We start from the raw sequence: 19,637 nt of genomic DNA, 5'->3' as shown, positions 1-19,637 counted from the left end.
ACTGAACATAATAAGTGTATTCAAACTAACAAAATTTTAATTTTAGAATTGTAAAGAGGTTACTCACTGGAATAACTCTCTACATGTCTGCATTTTTTACCATACCAAATGCTTAATGCCCAGAGAAAATTAATGACCTAAAGAAACTTTTGCAGTACGTCCCTCAAGAACACGAGTGGATTTACAATAAGCTTGCAGAATGGCCTACGGTTGCAAGCAAAAAATGAGCAAAAATGTACAAAATGGTAATTAATTTTAGCTAATTGTATTGTCTTAGAATTAGTTTTAATAAAGTAATATTAATTATAAATAAACACGGTGTAAATAATTAAATCAATCAAAACCTCCGTAAAACAAGACTTTTGTTTATGAAAGGGCTTTTGTCAACTATTTTCAATAATAAAAAAAAATACAATAATAATATTAGAAGGTGTAACTAACATGATTTATTTTCAGTTTTTTTTCACAAAAAACTAAACAGTTTTTTGTTTGCCAAAATTTACATTTTGTGACAAGAGTCCTTTCATAAATAAGCGATTCATTTATTAAAGCATCTCATTGACGATTATCCTAACATATTAATATGAAATAATGAATTTTTCTTTAAACTCAGTATGTCTCAGTTTTTTAATATGCCGTTTTTCTAAAAATTCTTGAATAAGTTCTCAAAACAAAATTTCTAAGAATGTTTTAAACACTTGATGCTTGCGATAACTAAAAAGGCAACTTTCACTCACCTGTGTTGTGTACGTTGTCAAAAGTTCAAAACGGACTGAGGGTTGAAGTTGTTTGTTCTGTTAGGCTTTTCGCGTCACGCTATTTCCCGATCGAATTTTATGTAAATTCGTTGTCGCTATGGAAAACTCTTAAACTTATACCAATGGACGACTTGTCCATTATATATGGAAACGGAATACAATCATTCGAAATGGGTAAATGACTTCGTCGTTAAATTTATTTTAGAGTACTGTTTTATATCTCTAACTAAGATTAAATTATTTTTTTTTAATATCAGTATAAAAAGTTTAAACAAAAATGTTTCAATAGTTGTTTTTATTTTGTTTTTTCTTTTACTTAAATTAAATTCATCATTATTAGTTTTTAGTTTGAGACTAAGACTAAGAATCTTGGATTTTGCTCTATTAAAGGCAAATTAAATTAATTTAATTTTTATATACAGGGTGTGTGAAAAGAAGCGGGACGGTCAAATATTCCTCTAAGCAAACATCGGATGAAAAAACTGAAATAATGGAACCGTTTCAAAAGTATCAAATTATTTTTCAAACAAAGTTTCAAAATTTATTAAAATTATAACTCCTAGTAAATATTTAAATTAATGCTAATCCCACCAAGTACGGAAACAAATCAATTATCTTCTTAAGAATAAATCGTTTTTTTTTATTATAGCGCCATCTATCAGCAATTCCAAAAAAATTATCAAATAAAAGTTACTTATTAATGAATCAATCTAAAATATTGTTGGATTCTGTGGTGGAGTGGAACAATTACGAAGATTGTAAAGTCGGTAGACAATTTAAAGGTTGTTCATGTAAGTTGACATAAAAAGTTTATGACTTTTAAACTAGTCTTTCCTATATTTTAGATGGAATTGCATTGACGCCAGGAGATTTATGTTGTGCCATTTTCTATTCATTCAACAATAGAAATTCAATTCCATTCAACTTCAATTTCATTCAACATATAGAATCTGGTGATTTTTTAAAATCATTTTCATCGATGTTTGTTTCATGTGTAGTATCGCCCGAATATAGTTGTTTACAATAATTACACCACACCTGTATTACTTCGTATATATCCGTTACCAATGAATTATTAAAGTTGTATCATCATTCAATCTTCGCTTGTCCACTGCTGGACATAGATCTCCCTCATAATTTTCCATCTGTTTTGATCTTGTGTTGGCAATGTTTGAGATCGTCAGTCCAACGTGTTGGTGGACGACCTTTGCTTCGATAGGCATCATCTCTTGGTCTCCATTCCAGTATCCGCTTAGTCCACATGTTATCTTGTTGTATACTAGATAGTTTTTGAACTCTCTTCTTGGGAGTTGGAATGCTGCTGTATCTCTGCGCATACATTGTTGAGATATCTATTATGATCTTGTCTACAACCCCTTTGGATATGGGATGAAAGCTGCCTGTTTAGACGTTTGTCCTCCTCTTTTGTGGATAACTTAGAACAGTGTTCCTCTCAGAAAAAAACCCAATTTTTAGGACCAAAGAAGAGGCGAACAGGGAAAAAGGGACAGGAGACCTCCTTTCCGGTACTCTATGCATAAATAAACGTAGTGCTTCGGAAGTGATGCTCGGCCTGCTTCTGGAGCGCTGCTTTAGCAGGTAGGCATTCGGCGTAGACTCGGCGACGAGAGGGTGTATTAAAGTACCTCGGGAACAATCATCTAGACTACAAAGAACGAATCTTGGACTAAGGTCAATCAGGCGGCATCCTGGACTGAGAAGTCTTTTAAAGATTTCAGATCCCCCCTTCTATAAAGCTCTATAAAACCAAAAAAAAAAACATATCTCTAAGTATATAATTAATTATAAAAATCTTTTCTTTCACCCATACCGACTTGTCCACTACAGTCTCTTTTGTTTCTCTATCGACAATTATACTAACTCCATTCCTTCTTAAGTTTGCCTAGCCATTGTTCCTAATATTTGGTGAATAAAGAAAAGTGAATAGGTATGTTAATGTGTTTTATTCAGATCTATATCGATGTTTTTTGTAGGCTATAGCATCTATTTTGCACCTTGCTTATTTAAAAAACATTTTGTTTATTTTTGCAAAATTTTGTGGTTATACATTTTGACCTTTCTGCATTGCTTACAATTCAGTATTATAATATTTTCCACCAAGAAGACCGCTTTGCAATTAAATGCTGGTAACTTTATTACTAGCGGACCAGATAAGCCTCGATATATTTTACACTACCTTTATGAATAACATTTTACTGCTCTGTTGTTTCAATCAGCACTGCTCAACAAGTTATCGTTTATTAGTTTTAATATTTTATTGCAATAGTACGAGTACGGAATATTTACTTAAACAGTGAATTTATTACATGTTATTTTTTTTTTAATTTCTTCTGACGTATCGTATAATGTAGGTTTACCCAATAATCAAAGTTATGCCTTTATAAGCACATATTATTTTGACAAATAAGGAGTACCATGTGTCATAATAATTGTAATCTCCTTTATATACACTTTAAAAATTTGATTAGTAATGTATTTCTTAAATCCACACAATCATTGAAAAATGATTTATGCTGTTTAAAAATATCTTTCTGTTAACGACACTGTCATCGACAACGTAGATCAAATTCACACGTCATCATATTTCTCTTCTGTTTATCGTTACAAATTATTTGATGATCGTGTATTGTATTGGCAGTATTTAATAATTTAACAAAATACATAATCAGAAAAAATCTTATTTAAAACATGCGAACGGTTTTTACAATCATAATCAATGCAGTGTTTATGATTGTTTAGCATTGGCTGTTAAATAATTTGTGTTAGATTGTTTCGTCTGTTGTACAACTCCTTGTCCTTTTTAGGGTGTAGTAGTTGTATATAAGTACCTATTTTTATAGTAGTGAAGTGAAGCGGTACTTTAAAGCAAAATGAGTAATTTGAAAGAAAATAAAATACAGTCGAAACGTAGACTGTTATCTCCAAAAGAACGGCGTTTAGTTCTAAAAGTCGAAAGTTATTTTAATTTGGAAAAAGATAATATGAGTCCATTGTCATCTATTATGGCAGTTCAGAAACGCACATGCGATGCTTGCGGTATCTCAGAGAGGACATTTCGAAAAATTAATAACATGAGTGAGGATGAAATAAATAAAGTAAGCAAGAGAAATCGTCGACATCCAAAAACTTTAGATTTGCACCAGTCAATTAAACTTGCAATTAAAAATATTATATATAATATGTATAAAGCCAAAGAACAGTAAGTGCTGTGTTACAAAAAATAAAAGACAAGAAACTGTGTGATATTAGTTTAACAAGTTTGTGGAGAGTGCTGAAACATTTAGGTTTCCAATATAAAAAGACAAATAATAGACAAGTATTTTGTGAACTCTCTAATGTTATTTCAAAATGGTGGCATTTTTTAAAAAAATACATGAACAATAAAAGGTCTGATAGTCCGAGGCAAATTGTATTTTTAGATGAAACTTGGATTTTCGCTAAAGGAAATATGTCAAAATCATTCTGCCAAGATAGCACCACGAAATGTTATTCTTCTAGTCGTTCCAGTAATGGTAAACGCTACATTATACTTTATGCTGGAAATGATGAGGGTTTTATTCCTAACGCTAGTTTAGCTTTTTGGTCCACAAAGAATACAGGTGATTACCATGGAAATATTTTTGAAGAATGGTTTGAAGAAAATTTGTTAAAAAAATTGAAGCGACCATCCATAATAGTGTTGTATAATGCATCCTACTACTAAAGAGGAGAAGAGAGATTTCCTTCAAGCAACTGGAAAAAGAAGAAATAAAATTGTGGTTGACAGAAAAGAAAATTTATCACAGTGACATATTTTTAAAAGTCGATTTACTGGTGTGGAGACCACAAAATTCAAAAGAAATTTGTTACTGACCAAATGGCTCTAGCTTAGTTAAAAGTTCTTCGACTTCCGCCCTACCATTGCCACTATAATGCAATTGAGTTAGTTTAAAGTATAGCCAAAAATTTTTATGATAAACGTGCATCCAAAACAACAGATGACGCTAGCGTTCTTAGTTTATGGAAATAATCGCTAGAACAAATAAAGGCAGAACAATGGCAAAATTGTGTTAGACATACGGAAGACATAATCGTTTAGTCTTTTCAAACCGAGCGACTTACAGATGAGGTCCGGCCTCTAATTATTCGGATAGACAATTCAGATAGTGGCGACTCTGATAGTGAAATATCAGACAGTGAATAGGACAAATCGTTTGCTAAAAAGAAGTAACAAAAAAGTGTTTAGGGAATTCAATTAGGACTTTGTGGTGTGTTTTAGTTAAACGATAAAGTACCTTCGGTCTAATTACTGGACTGCATACTCTCAATAGCTTTGGTATTCATTACTGGACTACACGTGTTTAAACCTTTTGTTTTGCTAACATCTCGGAAGTGATTTAGTACCAATTTGTTGCAAGGTTATATTTAATACAATGTCTGCAAAAAGTAAAGTCTTGGATGTATTTTATTCAAATTTGGACATACTAGCAACTTGGCAAGTATTTTCCAATTTAACTGCATGCAAAACCATTCGTACAATTTTCACTCTACGCAAAATAGAGACTTATAGAGACCTTGATGAACATTTGATGTCGACAAATAATTTCGAGTATTCGAAATATTCCGTCCCACTTCTTGTAACACTCCCTGTATATACATATTATATTCATTTTATTTGCTTTTTATACAGTAAAATCCAATATTATTACTGAGCATAAAATACAGGAAATTAAATATTTTTACTTTTCAAGCGATCGGAATTAAATATAAACGCCCCACTGTTTGATGCCCACTGATCATATCTTAATTACAAATCGGCCGTCTTAGGGTAAAAGGATTATATATATTTTCTCTTTAAATATTATCTCAACTATTGAGACTAACTATATCGAATCTAAACTATTATCAATTACTATTTAAATGGGAATAAGCCACAATTAAAGGTTAAAATACGTTTATTGACGTTTCAATTTCAACTTCGGAAATCGTTCTCAAAATACAAACTAATGTTTGTATTTTGAGAACGATTTCCGAAGTGGAAATTGAAACGTCAATAAACGTATTTTAACCTTTAATTGTGGCTTATTCCCATTTAAATAGTAATTAATTTAAAATGCCACAAGAAAATAGCTTCAGAACAATATCAACTATTATCGTAATCTTTTTTCGCACAAATCTCAGAACAAATTCATTTGACTAAATTATAATAAAAATAAACAACTTTTAATTAAAAATTTTCTTCCTTTGTAAACAGTATAATACCAAAATAACTTGTAAACTTAACTAATGTTTCAAATTTGGTTCTATAATTATTTCGTAACACCTAAACAAAATTTTAAAATCTTATTCTATAAAAAATATCATTTGTTTTTGCAACCAGCGTAATAGACAATAAATGTTTCAAAAACTGCCGATTTTTGATACAAATTCATATAGCTAAGGAGCTGGATACAGTAATTTAAAGATTGCTTCCTTCAACTGATGTCATTAGAAATTAATAAATATCTTTTAAAAGCTTCGAATTGCTGTAAAAGCGAGTATTATTTGTGTGCTTTATCTTCTACTGTCTTATGAATATTTTTATACTGCAGATGGAGTTAGATTTAAATCAGAATATATTTTACTATACTTGTTGCAGTGAAACTTTTATTTTTAATTGATATCTCTGCCTAACTTCAGCATGTTCAGCAGAAATATTAAACATCAAAGTTACCTTTGAATATTTAGTCATTAAAATTATTTTCTGTAAAAAATACAAATAATTACGGGAGAGTGGTCCAAAATGATCCTTGCGAGCAAGACGATCTTTCAGATTATTTTTAGGACTGGTAATGTCATCTGTATTTGTAGTGGCGTACCCATCACCCAACGCACTCTACAGTCAATTTAATATGAGCCTCTGACATATCGTATTTCCCGAATTTCGCGTAAACAGTGATTTTATATAAGTTTGATATAAGCTGAGTCCCTTGAAACGATTGTAATGTTACTTTTAAACAAGTACGAATTTCAATTGTAATATAGTTGCTGTAAGTCCAATATTTTGCCGATAATTTGGGATATTTACAAAATACCAAACCTTGGCCGCTACGGTGTTATTGTTCTGGCAAAATGATCCCCATAGTTTCGGGTTAAATGATCCCGGGATCATTTTGCCCTTTATAGTAAAAAATGTATGATAAAATTTTTTTTTTTTTCATGACGACAAAATGGTTCAAAAATATAAACCAGAAAACGACAGGGAAAAATAGAACGTATATAAAATGCGGCAATTTGTAGAAAGTATGCATAACAGCCTTTTATACGAGGTGCCTTTAATGAGTTTGTAGCGAGGTTATAACGGGAAAACAAACTAGCCACGGACCATTTGAAGAATCTTGGAAGCAACACTGGTATATTCTCCGAGGAATAAGAACAACAGCTTGTAACCTAAATTCTCGACATGAAAAGCCAAGTGTACGATCTTATCTACAAAGACGTAATGTTTATGGTGTACGAACTCGAAGTTAGGAATGCCATTGTGAATAGATTTTCGGACCACACAAAACTTGCTGTTACAGGGATTTCGCACGAGACACCCTTTACTTTCATTAAGATCTCCTTAAGCAACATCGATAGCCCGCAGTCGTGCTTTTAACTTTTAACCATTGTAACACAAGTTTTTACTTTACTTAAGACCATACTGGATAAAACGCCATTCTTCCACTCAAAATATGTAATATAGGTGAGACATCTGTGAACAAAGTAGCAGGAAAAAACTGCCAAATTTAAACTATCGATTCTTGCCAAAAGAGGTAGGAAACAAGATGGTAGAGTCACAGAATAATAAACAATCAGAATGCTCACTCTGCTTGAAAAAATAAGTACGCGCATCTCGTTAGCGCAGATGGAATCAGCCAGGTTTTAGTCGGAACCAGTGCTGTTCAGTGACACTTTATCTGGTGTGCATAGACAAATTAACCCGGTTTAATTTATTTACGGCAACTACAGACACAATATGTACTATTTTATTCGTACTTTTAGTTGAAGAATAGATTAAATTATTTCAAATGTACTAAATTATTAATCTCTAAAAATTTAAATTATAGTTCTGTCACAGCTTGTCACAAATTTCTCAATTTGAGTCTATGTTTCCGTCTAAAACATGGCGTTCGCGTGCTGACAAACTTCAAAGGCGTCATCTGAGAGTGGGCATTCTGATTGTTATTTATTCTGTGGTAGGCTAGACTCTGCCAAACGAGGTGTATCTACTACAATAGTCATTTGTATGTCTGCGGAAGGTTCATATGTTCCACGGATGTTATTTTTTTTTAAAGAGGATGAAGGATGAATTAAAAGATGAAGCACCACCAGAAGCAGAATTCAGACGCAATGATTCTGTGAGGATGAATCTCGATATATTTGCAGATTGCATATTTATATCTTGCGGTAAACTATCATCACAAGACCCAGCGCTCCTAATTCTTGACATTTACTTTTCTCACCCCAAGAATTTAGATGACATCGAAAAAACCAAAAGTAATTTTGTTACTGTGTTATGTTTTCCTCCACATACATACTACAGCCATTAGACCTCAGCTTTATGTATCCTCTTCATAACTAACATGATCCAGCACTAGAAAAATGGCTAATTAATCACCCAAGAAGAGCTGTTGCTGTATGTCAAATTTAGAGAATTTTTAATAAATTCTACATAAAAACCACATTAATGCTATTAGTGGTTTCAAGCAAGCCGGAATTATACCTTATAATCCAGATGTTTTCTTCGAAGTCGATTTCGCAACTAATGAAGTTACAGAGCAAGACGAAAATGTCCTCATAGCAGCTCATTCAACACCAGTTCGGCAAACCCCTTATAAGAAAAATTGTGGTTATCGCTCCAGTTCAAAAAATGACGACCTTGACGAATCAGAAATTCGGCCTTCTTTATTCGATATTTGTCATAATATTGGCACTGGCTTCGCATCTGTACCTTCGACCTCTTTTACTCTCTTTCCGAAAGTTTTTTTTCAAATCGATACAACCACGACATACTACTAAAGAAAAATCTGTTGGTACGGATATTCTTACAAGAACTCCTTACAAAGACCAGCTTTTAGATGTAAGCGACAAAAAAAGAAGAATTAAACGAAAAGAGAAAAACAAGAAACCACGATCAAAGTTAAAATAAAAAGGAAGAACTTGATGATGAAGAGTCGGATGTTGAAAAAGATGCGGAGTGTTTTATTTGATCTAATACTGTTTCCGCAGGAAAGAGCTGGGTGCAGTGTAATGTAATATTTGCCAACGGGCCCATGATAAATGTGCTGTAATAGAGGACAATGACTGCGACAGTTAAACCTGCGATTATTGTAATAAAAATGATAAGATAGACTGAGTTCGTAGAAAGTTGTAATTATTGTACTACATAATCCATGTTTAGTTACGCATCATATTATAAGGAGTTTACTTTTTGTATTAGAGTTTAAATGGTTTTATTTTTTTACTAATTATATAATATTCTTTTCTGAAATGATGTTTACTTTTATTTTACTTTATTCCGAATTATAATATATAAATGTTTTTCCAAAAAAAAGGATGGGTCATTTTACCCTACCCTAAGGGATCATTTTGTCTCACCGGATTGGGTAAAATGATCATTTTGCAAACATTTGAAATGTTTTAAAATGCATTTATCATACATTTTTAAATATTAATTGCACATATCATACTGAAAGCCTTCGGAAAATGATTTTCCGAATTTTTTTAATTTAGATTTTTTGTCTTACGGCGATTATTTTGGGCCACACTTTTCCTAAACATAAATATATTTAAAGTATTTTAGAAATCTGTCACAAAACCAGTGAAAAACGTGTAAAATGTTTACTTTGACCCTATTGAAATAACCTTCTGAGATCCGAGCGTTATGAATAGCATACACTTATACTGCTACCAGCTCTCTAACTACAAGTAAAAAAGTTTTAGAAAAATTTACATATCATAATGAGGTAAATATGGTGCCATAGCTCGTTTAGTACACTTAAATATTTCAACCGCAGTTTCTTCTGGAGATTCTTTCTTCACAGAGCAATCTTCCACGGCTTGATCTAGTTTATGTGCATCGGTTATTATATAGTCCAAACTGCTCCTCAGTTCTGCTTTGTTGATATTAGAATTGTCATCTAAGATCTGTAGGTTCTTGTAGATGCAAAGTGCATGGCCACCGAAGCTAGCAGTATCAACGTCACCTCTGAAAGCATTTTTTAGCGTTTCTCGATCAAGGCTGGTAACTGGATCGTCTTGGCATTTCTTCCTTGCTTCTTGATATTTTAAGTTAGGAGATCTCCTAGTATCTGCAAAAATCTAAAAATGGAACACATTTAGTAACTATTAATAGATTAAAAGTAAATAACAGTAGAAACCCAGTTAAAACAAAATTCAAATTAAAGCCATAATCAAATTTTCAGCGACCTAATCAATATTTTCATACAGTACAGTAAGTTAAGTTTTAAATTAGATATATGTACACACAACCCGCAGAAAAGGTTCGCAGAAAGGTTATTTTCTGTGTTTTTTTAGGGGAAACCAATTCCTTGCGTACAGTCAGTTAATAATATTGTTAAAAAATTTGAGAGTTGTTATTGCCTCAAAAATTGTAGAAAATGTCACGCAAGTGTCACCAGAAGAAGTTGAGGAAAGAGAATACGGGGATACACAAATTTGTGCAACAGGTAGATTCAACACGTTCAAGTAGAATCGTTGCTAGAGAGTTACTGTTTCGTTAGTAGGGAGACACAATCCTTCCATATTAGGAAGTACTCAAACAATACTTTTCTGAATCGAGTTATCAGTGGAACAGACGATATAAAGTGACCTGCGCGATCTCCAGATCTTACATCCATGGTCTTCTTTTTTTGGGGACATTTAAAAAGCATCATCTACGATCATCCTGAGGCTAGAGCCCAAAAGTTGGATGAATTAAAAAAACGAATAAGTCTCCAATTTTGTTACAGCAGAAACTCCTACATCTGTTCGCGGAAGTTTTTATGACAGATTACGATACTGTTCAGCCGTAGAAGTTCAAATATTTGAATCATTTCTGTTGGGCATAAATAATTATTTATAATATATATTAATTATAAGTATATATATTTATAATTAATTATAATATTATACGTAGGATAGTGGGCCCAATAAGTGAAAACAACAACTGGCGAATTAGGTATAATAGAGAAATATACGAGCAATATAGCGAACCAACTCTAGCACAATAACCTAAACTGCAGAGATTACGGTGGGCAGGGCACGTGTTCTGCATGCATGAGAATAGAATCCCCAGAAAATTACTAAATGCAAGAATACAGGGAAAAAGAGACCTAAAAAGAGATGGGAAGACGAAGTCAATGAGGATGCCACGAACTGCCTGTGAACGCGTTCATGGAAAAGAACAGCGGTAAATCGAAATGATTTGAGTAGCCTGTTGAAGTAGGCCAAGGCTCGATTTGGGCTGTAGCGCCATTGGATGGATGGATAAAGAATTATTTCTTATTTTATTAGGAATTAATTTTTATTTTCAATAAGAGTATATTTTTTGTTTTATCTTAAAGAAATGCGGTTTTATTTTTAATTCAACCACAAAAAATTTTTCACATTATTAAAAACCGATATAAATGCACCGCCTTATAATAGTCAGTGTATTTTTATCGACTTAATATTATAAAAAAGAACCGGGTATGCATATCCCTTGCATTGTTATGTGTTACTAATTATTTTCGTTTTCTCGTTTTCTGTCTAGAAAGGAGTCTAAGGCTAAGGTGTCGGAGGGAATCGGATAATTTCAATTACCTCGTACCAGGCAATGCTGCCGATTTTATCGCTTTATGTAGTTTGCAATATCTAATCCAAAACTTATCGTACTGTATAGGGTTATACCGGAAGTGAACAGCAATTTGATTATTTTAAATAGATCACCCTATATATTATTACATTTTAAATTCTGCGTAAAATCCTAGACAAAATTTGTCAAAAAGTTAATAGCTCATCCATTTACAAACCGCATGTCTCAAAAACCACCAAACTTTTCAGCTCAAAGAATAGCTCTAAAGTTCTCTCAGGAATTTATACCAAAATCAAATTTATGAATACAGAGTGTTTACCAATGATACGCCATTTCTTTAAATTTCCAACCATAGTATTTTATAATTTTAATGAAAAAAGAAATCATTTGTCTTTCAACTAGTGTTAGGACTAATTGTGGTTTAATGTTAAAGATAAAATTTTTATTGTTTTATTCTAGCAGCCCTTGTACGCATATGTCATTATTTGTGGTTATTGGCACTTTTGCAAAATGATAGAAATGGCTCGTTTATAATTAAACAATGAAGAATGCGTAAGTTTGCTTGTAATACATGAAGAATGTGACAGAGTTATTACTAGAACCTTTGCATTATTTGCTTAAACTATCCATATCAACTACGACCTACCCGTGATACTGTCAAGAGATTACTTAAAAATTTAACACATTTTGATGGTTTTCAACAAAAAGTTAACAAAACGAAGCCTCTTGTTGACAATAATAATCATACAATAGGGATGTTCACTAATTTTTAAATATAGTTAAATTCAATTAAATTCAATAGATTATAAAATATATAAAAATATAGTAAACATGAAATTGTTTAAAAATATATATTTTTTAAGATAAATCAATTCTTAATTTTAATTTTGATGGAGGCTAGAAAAACGGCTCCTCGCAGCGAGGCTACAGTGTGTGACGTCAGCAGTCATATCGACAACTTGTGTATACGTATTTACGAAATGTAACCAGTTCTTTAAGTATTTATACAGTGATAATGAAGCCAAATAAGTGATGTTTGCTACATAGAGAGGAAAAAACTAGAAATGGCAGTTATTATGCAAGTTAGAAAAAAAAATAAATACAAATATCTGTACCTCGGAAGGAATCAACACTTGTGTTGATGTTCATTTTTAAAACTTTACAGGAGAGCAGTTTTAAACTTTTTTTCACCAAAAAGTATTATTGCTGCAGCTATTTATTGAGATATCGAAACAATATTTTAATAGAACATTCTGTTTATTGTTATTTACATAATACATTTATTATAATTAAAAACAAATTTGTTCCTGTGTTTTTTAACCCTTTTAACGGACATGGTGTTGTATCCATCTAATAAAGTTATTGTACTGTAAGAATTAGTATGGGGTATTCAATAAAAACTACAATCCTATTTGACTTTTACTGATAAAATTTATTTAACCATACAATTTACCTTTACAAATACAAATAATACATCTATGTATTTAACCAAAATGGCATTTTAGGTACAAACCACTCAGTCATCCTCAAGTAAGTCTCCTTCTGGATAGTCCCTATTAGTATTACTAGTAGGTACGCTTTAAGTTTTGATAAAAATCATGGCAAAATGTAGGAACATATGACAGTAATGCCAATAGATCGTTATACTTTTGTTGTGGTATAAGTATTGGACTTTGTGATACCAGTTGCAAATCTTTTGGCAATGTAAGGTGTCGCCTTCGAAACCTAACAAAGTCAATCTCCTGGTTTTCGCCATGAAAATTATTTTTTAAAAACAGAGTTCCAATGCTGTTTTATTTAACTTGCAGTTAAACACAGTTTGACAGAAGAACTTGTTGTTTGTTAATGTCTCTTTTCTATTAATCAAAGGAGGATTTTAATATGTTTTTTTTAAGATGTTTGACAGAAGAACTTGTTGTTTGTTAATGTCTCTTTTCTATTAGTCAAAGGAGGATTTTAAGATGTTTTTAAATCATACAAAGACCTTAAATTTTTAAAATCTTCTAGTTCCATATTGTGTACGGTATATTTCATTGAGGTTTGTCTGACTAACTGCTGTTTTTTCTCTTTCGCTCTATCAGCGCATGGACAGTGTTCGCCTCCATGTGGGTATTACTCTTTAGTAGAAACTTCTGGATGATAATTTTTACTTTTTAAACAAGTATTAATGCTAACATTTTTATTCTGGCCGTAACATTTGTAAGACCATAGTATGATTTCTTCTATGTTACTGTCAGGAATTACGGTATCTGCCCATTTTAGTAATGCAGATCTTATTTCATTTCCACTACGAATAGTTTATCAGAACTTTTGTCTATATCAGACTGATCTTCGTTATCAAAACTCAAGGCATCTCTAATAATATGCTCTTCATTTAAAACATCATTGCTTGGTGTATTATTTGATTCTGAAATTAAACAAGGCGTATAATATTGGTTGTAAATGATTTAATAATATTGCTAGTCTAAGGTTGGTATGAAATCACTACATTACCCTTTTGAGGTTATGCTTTTTAATAATTTAAAAATAATGAGCAAAAAGGTAGCTTATCTGTAAATTCAGTAGAAGAATTCGCAGAACTTTTTAGTAGGTACTTTAAGAATCTTTCTCCTACGAGAATTATGGTTCATTGTTCTTATTATTAGTAACAAACCACTGTAAACACGCCATAAATGGCTAAAGTATTATTAGATCACTAACAGTCTACCTCTCATCATAGAGATATGCGCGGCGGTAATTCACATGCTTAGAGGGACAAAACATTAAGTCCACATGGTGTTTTATCCCTCTAAATAAAAATGGCCTTGGTGTTCTTTTAAAGGTCACTTTCTTTATCAGCAAATGGTTTAGGACCTAGTGCTCTATTCCTTTAAATAAAGTTATAAAAGTTAATTATTAGTCTGTAAAAGTGTCAAAATTGAAAAAATGGGCATAGTGTTGTATCCCTCCGAGGTACAGATATAAAAACCTGTGGTTTGACAATTTTAAGTGAATATGGTGTTAAATTGTTTGGAACTATAATAAAAATCTTCTCAGAATTGTTTTTAGATGTATTTAGACACCCAGGAACAAAACACCACTTATTTGGCTTCATTATCGGTGATTAAATACTTAAAAAACTGGTCACACTTCGTAAATACATATACAAAACAAGTTGTCTATACGACTGCTGACGTCACACACCGTAGCCTCGCTGCGAGGAGCCGTTTTCTAGCCTCCATCAGAATTGAAATTAAGAATTGATTTATCTTAAGAAATATATATTTTTAAACAATTTTATGTTTGCTATGTTTTTATATATCTTATAACCTATTGAATTTAACAATATTAAAAAATTAGTGAACATCCCTATTAATGTTTTTGGTTAGTATGCTGCTTATCCCAAAGCGTCATTACATTGCTTAGTGAATGTAAGTGTAGTGAATCTTCCTGTAGGTAATCTGGATCAGAAAGCTTCAATTGTTGAAAACTGTTTTAATTGAGAACTCTTATCCTCCAAATATGTTACATAGGATGCTTTTTTCTAATACTGTTAATATAAATATACTGCATCCTATGTACCATATTTGGAGGATAAGAGTTAATTAATTAAAACACTTTTCAACAGCATTTTTTGCTAAATCTCAGAACATAGTATTCAACAATCAGAACATTTATTATCATGCATTTCCTTATATACCATCATTAACACCTAAATTAATAGAAATACTAAAGTTAATTGACAATATAAAAATAAACTGCGTTAGGCTTTCACGGCCATCGTCTAACTTGATAAACTGTTTGTTCGGGCTGTTAGGCCGTTGTCTTCTGAGATTAGTTCTCGACCTTTCGCCAACACTAGGGGTTGGCATCTTCTGGAGATGTTTCTGCTTCGCTTGTAATCTGAAACTGACGCCGCGTTGTATGTAAAATATAGCCTCCGCAGTACAACGCGGCGTCAGTTTCAGATTACAAGCGAAGCAGAAACATCTCCAGAAGATGCCAACCCCTAGTGTTGGCGAAACGTCGAGAACTAATCTCAGAAGACAACGGCCTAACAGCCCGAACAAACAGTTTGTTGCGATAGATAATGACGTATTATGTGACTCATAACTGTAAACATATTTATTACTAATATCATTCTCATTCAAGTCTTTTCTAGATCATATACCAGCTGGCAGAAGCCGCTATAAAAAACCAGTATGGCGTGACCTTCCAGTCTTTTCGCCAAGGGTCAGGAAGGCCGACGAGTTTCTAGACGTATGGGTCCCCCTCCGATATAAAAAAACCCGCTTTGGATGGAAGGTCATCGATTCTTAGCCGTAATTCGAGAATAAATGTATTATATATATATATATATATATATATATATATATATATATATATATATATATATATATATATATATATATATATATATATATATATATATATTTAACGTGATTATTTCGACCAAAAAACAGTTTATAAATATGTTGGAAATATCGGGTATGTGGTCTATATTAAATAAAAAATCTTTTTTTTTTTTTCTAAAGCTCAATATTTCGCCATTTATTTGATGGCTTCATCGGGAGTAAAGAAATTAAAAGATTATACACATAAATAAATTTGAATACTAAAATAACATTATTGTTGATGAAACTGTACATTTAATAAAATGCATGTTAAAATTTAAAATATCTTTGAGCACGTTCGTTAACAATTGTTAACATTGTTAATTATAATTCTTAGTGTAAAATAAATTAGTTATATTCTACAAATAAAGACTTTAAATAAACTTATGTTATAAGTGTAGAAGCTTTAATAATAAATAAAAACAATAAATTAGATTAATAAAAACAGTAACAAGTTTAACAAATATAAAAATAGCAACAAAAAACATCAAAACTATTTTATCTTTATATTCTAAAACTAAATATGCTATAGATAATATAATAATAGTCTCCCGTTTTATACCGCTCGCGGCTTTGGGAGTATAGCAGGGTAGTCTGCTATATCTAGGGCCTACGGTATACAAGGAAGGTAACATGGCCAGTGCTACGCTTCAACCGCCTATTATTACCCCTGGTTTTACCCAAGGTACTTATTTTATTCAGGCTGAGTCGACCTGGGGCCTATAGACATTTTTAAAAATGTCTAGTTGTTCTTGCCGGCGGTAGGATTCGAACTCCGGACCATCGGCATGCGAGGCAAGAATCCTACCGCTTGCGCTACGCAGGCCCCCATATGCTATAGATAAATTAGATAAAACAAATGTAGTATATAGCATTAGTTGTACTCAGTGTGAAGCTGTGTAAGTTGGTGAGACCGGGGATATCTATCAAATCATATTATTTCTCACAAGAGTGATTGTAGAATAAAAAAACCATTTTGTACTTGGACAGAGCATGTAATCGACAAAGACCATATCATGGATTTTGATAACATTAAATTTTTGTGTAATGAAGGTAATAAATTCAAAACGGCCTTTTTAGAAATGGTTTGTATTAGCAGGAGTGATAATTTAAACAAAATATCACATTTTTAATTTAATTTTCCATATATTTTTTTCGGGTATCTGTGAATAATGCATAAATCTTTTTTATTAATTTTAAATAAAAAAGAATATTTAACAAAATTTTAATGTTGGCAATATAATTGTCAAAAATAAATTAAAATACAAACTAGAAATTGGCATTCGTGACAATGAGCGTATATTTTCTATTGGTTGCTATTCTAAAAGAATTGTAAACACAATTGAAAGCTTGAGGTAAAGAATGGTTATTCTGTGTGAATCTCATAATTTGTTTATTATGTTTGTATGTCCGTAATGAAAACCAGCGCCGGAATTATATCTGTTGTTATTGATCCGATTGGAGCGTGTGATGCTTAAATGAAAGGGGAGGGGATAAGGATTATATTAAGATAAAAAAAAGAAACAAGGTGACTACCAAAAGGGTATTACATCTTATATTCGTTATTATTGAACGAATAGCGACTTACGAGATATCACATGAAAGCATCAATCAACATTATAATTTTTTTATTCTGTCTGTCTGTCCGTAACGAAAACCCCAGTGCCGGCATTACATCATATATCCGTTGTTATTGGTCAGATTGGAGCGTGTGATACGTTAAATGAAAGGGGAGGCGATAAGGATTATACTAAGATAAAAAAAACTAAAAGGGCGACTACCAAAGAAGCACTACAACTTATCTTCGGTATTAATGAACGTATGGTGAAATACAAGATATCACGTGAGAGTATTAGATGGTAATAATCACACTATAAGTTAAATTTGCTTTATTGTCTTGAAGAAGGACTTAACATGCGATATAGTAAATAAAAGGGGAGGAAATTAAGAATGTATTAAGATAAAAATAAATCAGTTTTTAGTTGTTACCACCCGTGGAGAAACTAAGTGGCGAACACGATACTATAGCTTATTTGTAGTGTATCATTTTTTGCGTCTTAAAAAGTTTTGTTTTGAATATTTCATATTCATTCATAATATCAAAATAAATCTGCATAGAATATTTTTGGTGTGACAAACTAGAAGCATTTTAATAGAAAATCATACATTCTAGGGTCCCGATGCGTTAGAATCGGGTCACATTCTAATATTGAATAATCTGTAAGGCTCTGGAGATACTGAAATAGAAATGGACAGGAGTTGCAAAAAAAATATGTGTAGACTACATACTACAGGGTTTGGATATGTTAGTACTATATTCAGTAAATTGTGAAAATTATACAATCTTTAATAAATTCGGAAAATGGTGCAAATTTTAGAAAATATTGGAAAATGTATACTCAGTCATTGTTAATCAATAAAAATTTAATTTAACAATAAAATTTTGAGTGCATACGTGTTTTATTTGTAAAAAAACAAAATTCATATAAATTTGAACATATTCTAGTATACTTGGAGTATGATATGTGCTTACCGCAGACACAAAAGCTGCAAAACAAACACAGAAAATCGTAATCTTCATGTTATTTCGTAACGGCAAACCAAAAAAAACGAACAATATTCTGGCTTCCCTTGTAAATTTCTTTGTACTGATGAATCAAAAGTGCTTCCATACCGATTCAGTCTTCAGACCGGAGGTTCAAATTAAACAATTGAGTAGCACAAAGCACTTAATGATTTGACGAATGGGTGGATGGGATATATTTAAATGTATTATAAGACTAAGGTCTATCACATTAATACAATGCTTAAAATAATTTTGGGTGCTTTTAAGCGTATATAACGCTTATTGGTAGTAACATAACTTAGTTTAGTTTATCTAAAACCTTATCCAAAATTAGTCATTAACGAATTTTCTCGCAGCTTTAAATATAAACATTGGTATGAAGAATAGCCTAATATATAGATCTTGCAAGGTTTTAAAGTGTGTGGCAATATACCCAAGTCCAATCTCTCTTTCAAAAATCATACTAACAAGCTGTATTTTGATGAGAATTTACCAAAAATCTATATACCGTACAAAAAAAAAATTAAAAAAAAAAGTAGCTGAGATAATTTTGAATAAAAACGTTTATTCGTACTTTTTGTGTAGAATGAATCATTCTCTCAGAAACAACACTCAATGCGACCGGCGATTTTGAATGTGTTACGGGCGCGAAATTAATTTTAAATAAAATTTGTATCAACTCGACGGTAAAAATTCGATTTCTTCTGATCAGATTATCCTATTAAAAAAAATTAAAATGCGTTTTAAAGCTGAAGGGTGCATCTTTTGTATTTTGCCATAAATGAAGTCAGATTTTATAAGTGTTAAATAAATAAATGTTGCGCGATTATTGCCATTTTTTTCGATTCTCGTGGGATCAATAAAATTGATCACTTTAATTGACCAGTAGTAGTGGAATTTCTACTATTAAAGCCTAATCATCACAACTCTTCTTCTTCCTCTTCCTCTTTATAAGCAATTCTGCTTGTTCATTGGCGAATTAATATCTCTATGGAAGGTTGTCACTCCATCTCTTGCTATTTTGACGACACAAGTCTCCTCCATTCTGCTTATGTGGTTATTCCATTCTTTTTTTCTATTTTGTGTCCATTCATTTATACACTGTACGTTACATTTTCTTTTAA

At 31.8% G+C, this 19,637-nt stretch overlaps 2 protein-coding genes across 3 annotated transcripts in view; both read right to left on the bottom strand.

The window, feature by feature from the left end:
• LOC140434410 (uncharacterized) overlaps nt 1-2,589 on the bottom strand; it is a 153,837-nt gene extending 151,248 nt beyond the window's left edge. For both annotated transcript variants that reach the window (XM_072522653.1, XM_072522654.1), the window contains exon 1: nt 738-2,589. The gene's annotated coding sequence lies outside the window, so the exon portion shown is untranslated. The remainder of the gene's footprint in view (nt 1-737) is intronic.
• A 3,356-nt stretch (nt 2,590-5,945) lies between these two features.
• Nucleotides 5,946-18,621, bottom strand: LOC140434411 (B1 protein-like). Its single transcript, XM_072522655.1, has 2 exons — nt 18,481-18,621; nt 5,946-10,100 (listed from the first exon to the last, which is right to left on the bottom strand). Exons 1-2 carry the CDS (start codon nt 18,526-18,528, stop codon nt 9,729-9,731), a joined length of 420 nt encoding a protein of 139 aa, XP_072378756.1. The 5' UTR covers nt 18,529-18,621; the 3' UTR covers nt 5,946-9,728.
• Nucleotides 18,622-19,637: the final 1,016 nt, after the last annotated feature.

The sequence above is a fragment of the Diabrotica undecimpunctata genome, chromosome 2 (genome assembly GCF_040954645.1).
Source record: "Diabrotica undecimpunctata isolate CICGRU chromosome 2, icDiaUnde3, whole genome shotgun sequence".
Taxonomy (NCBI): Eukaryota; Metazoa; Arthropoda; class Insecta; order Coleoptera; family Chrysomelidae; genus Diabrotica; species Diabrotica undecimpunctata.
Note: the sequence above shows the minus strand (reverse complement) of the source record. Positions and strands in the feature narration are given on the sequence as shown.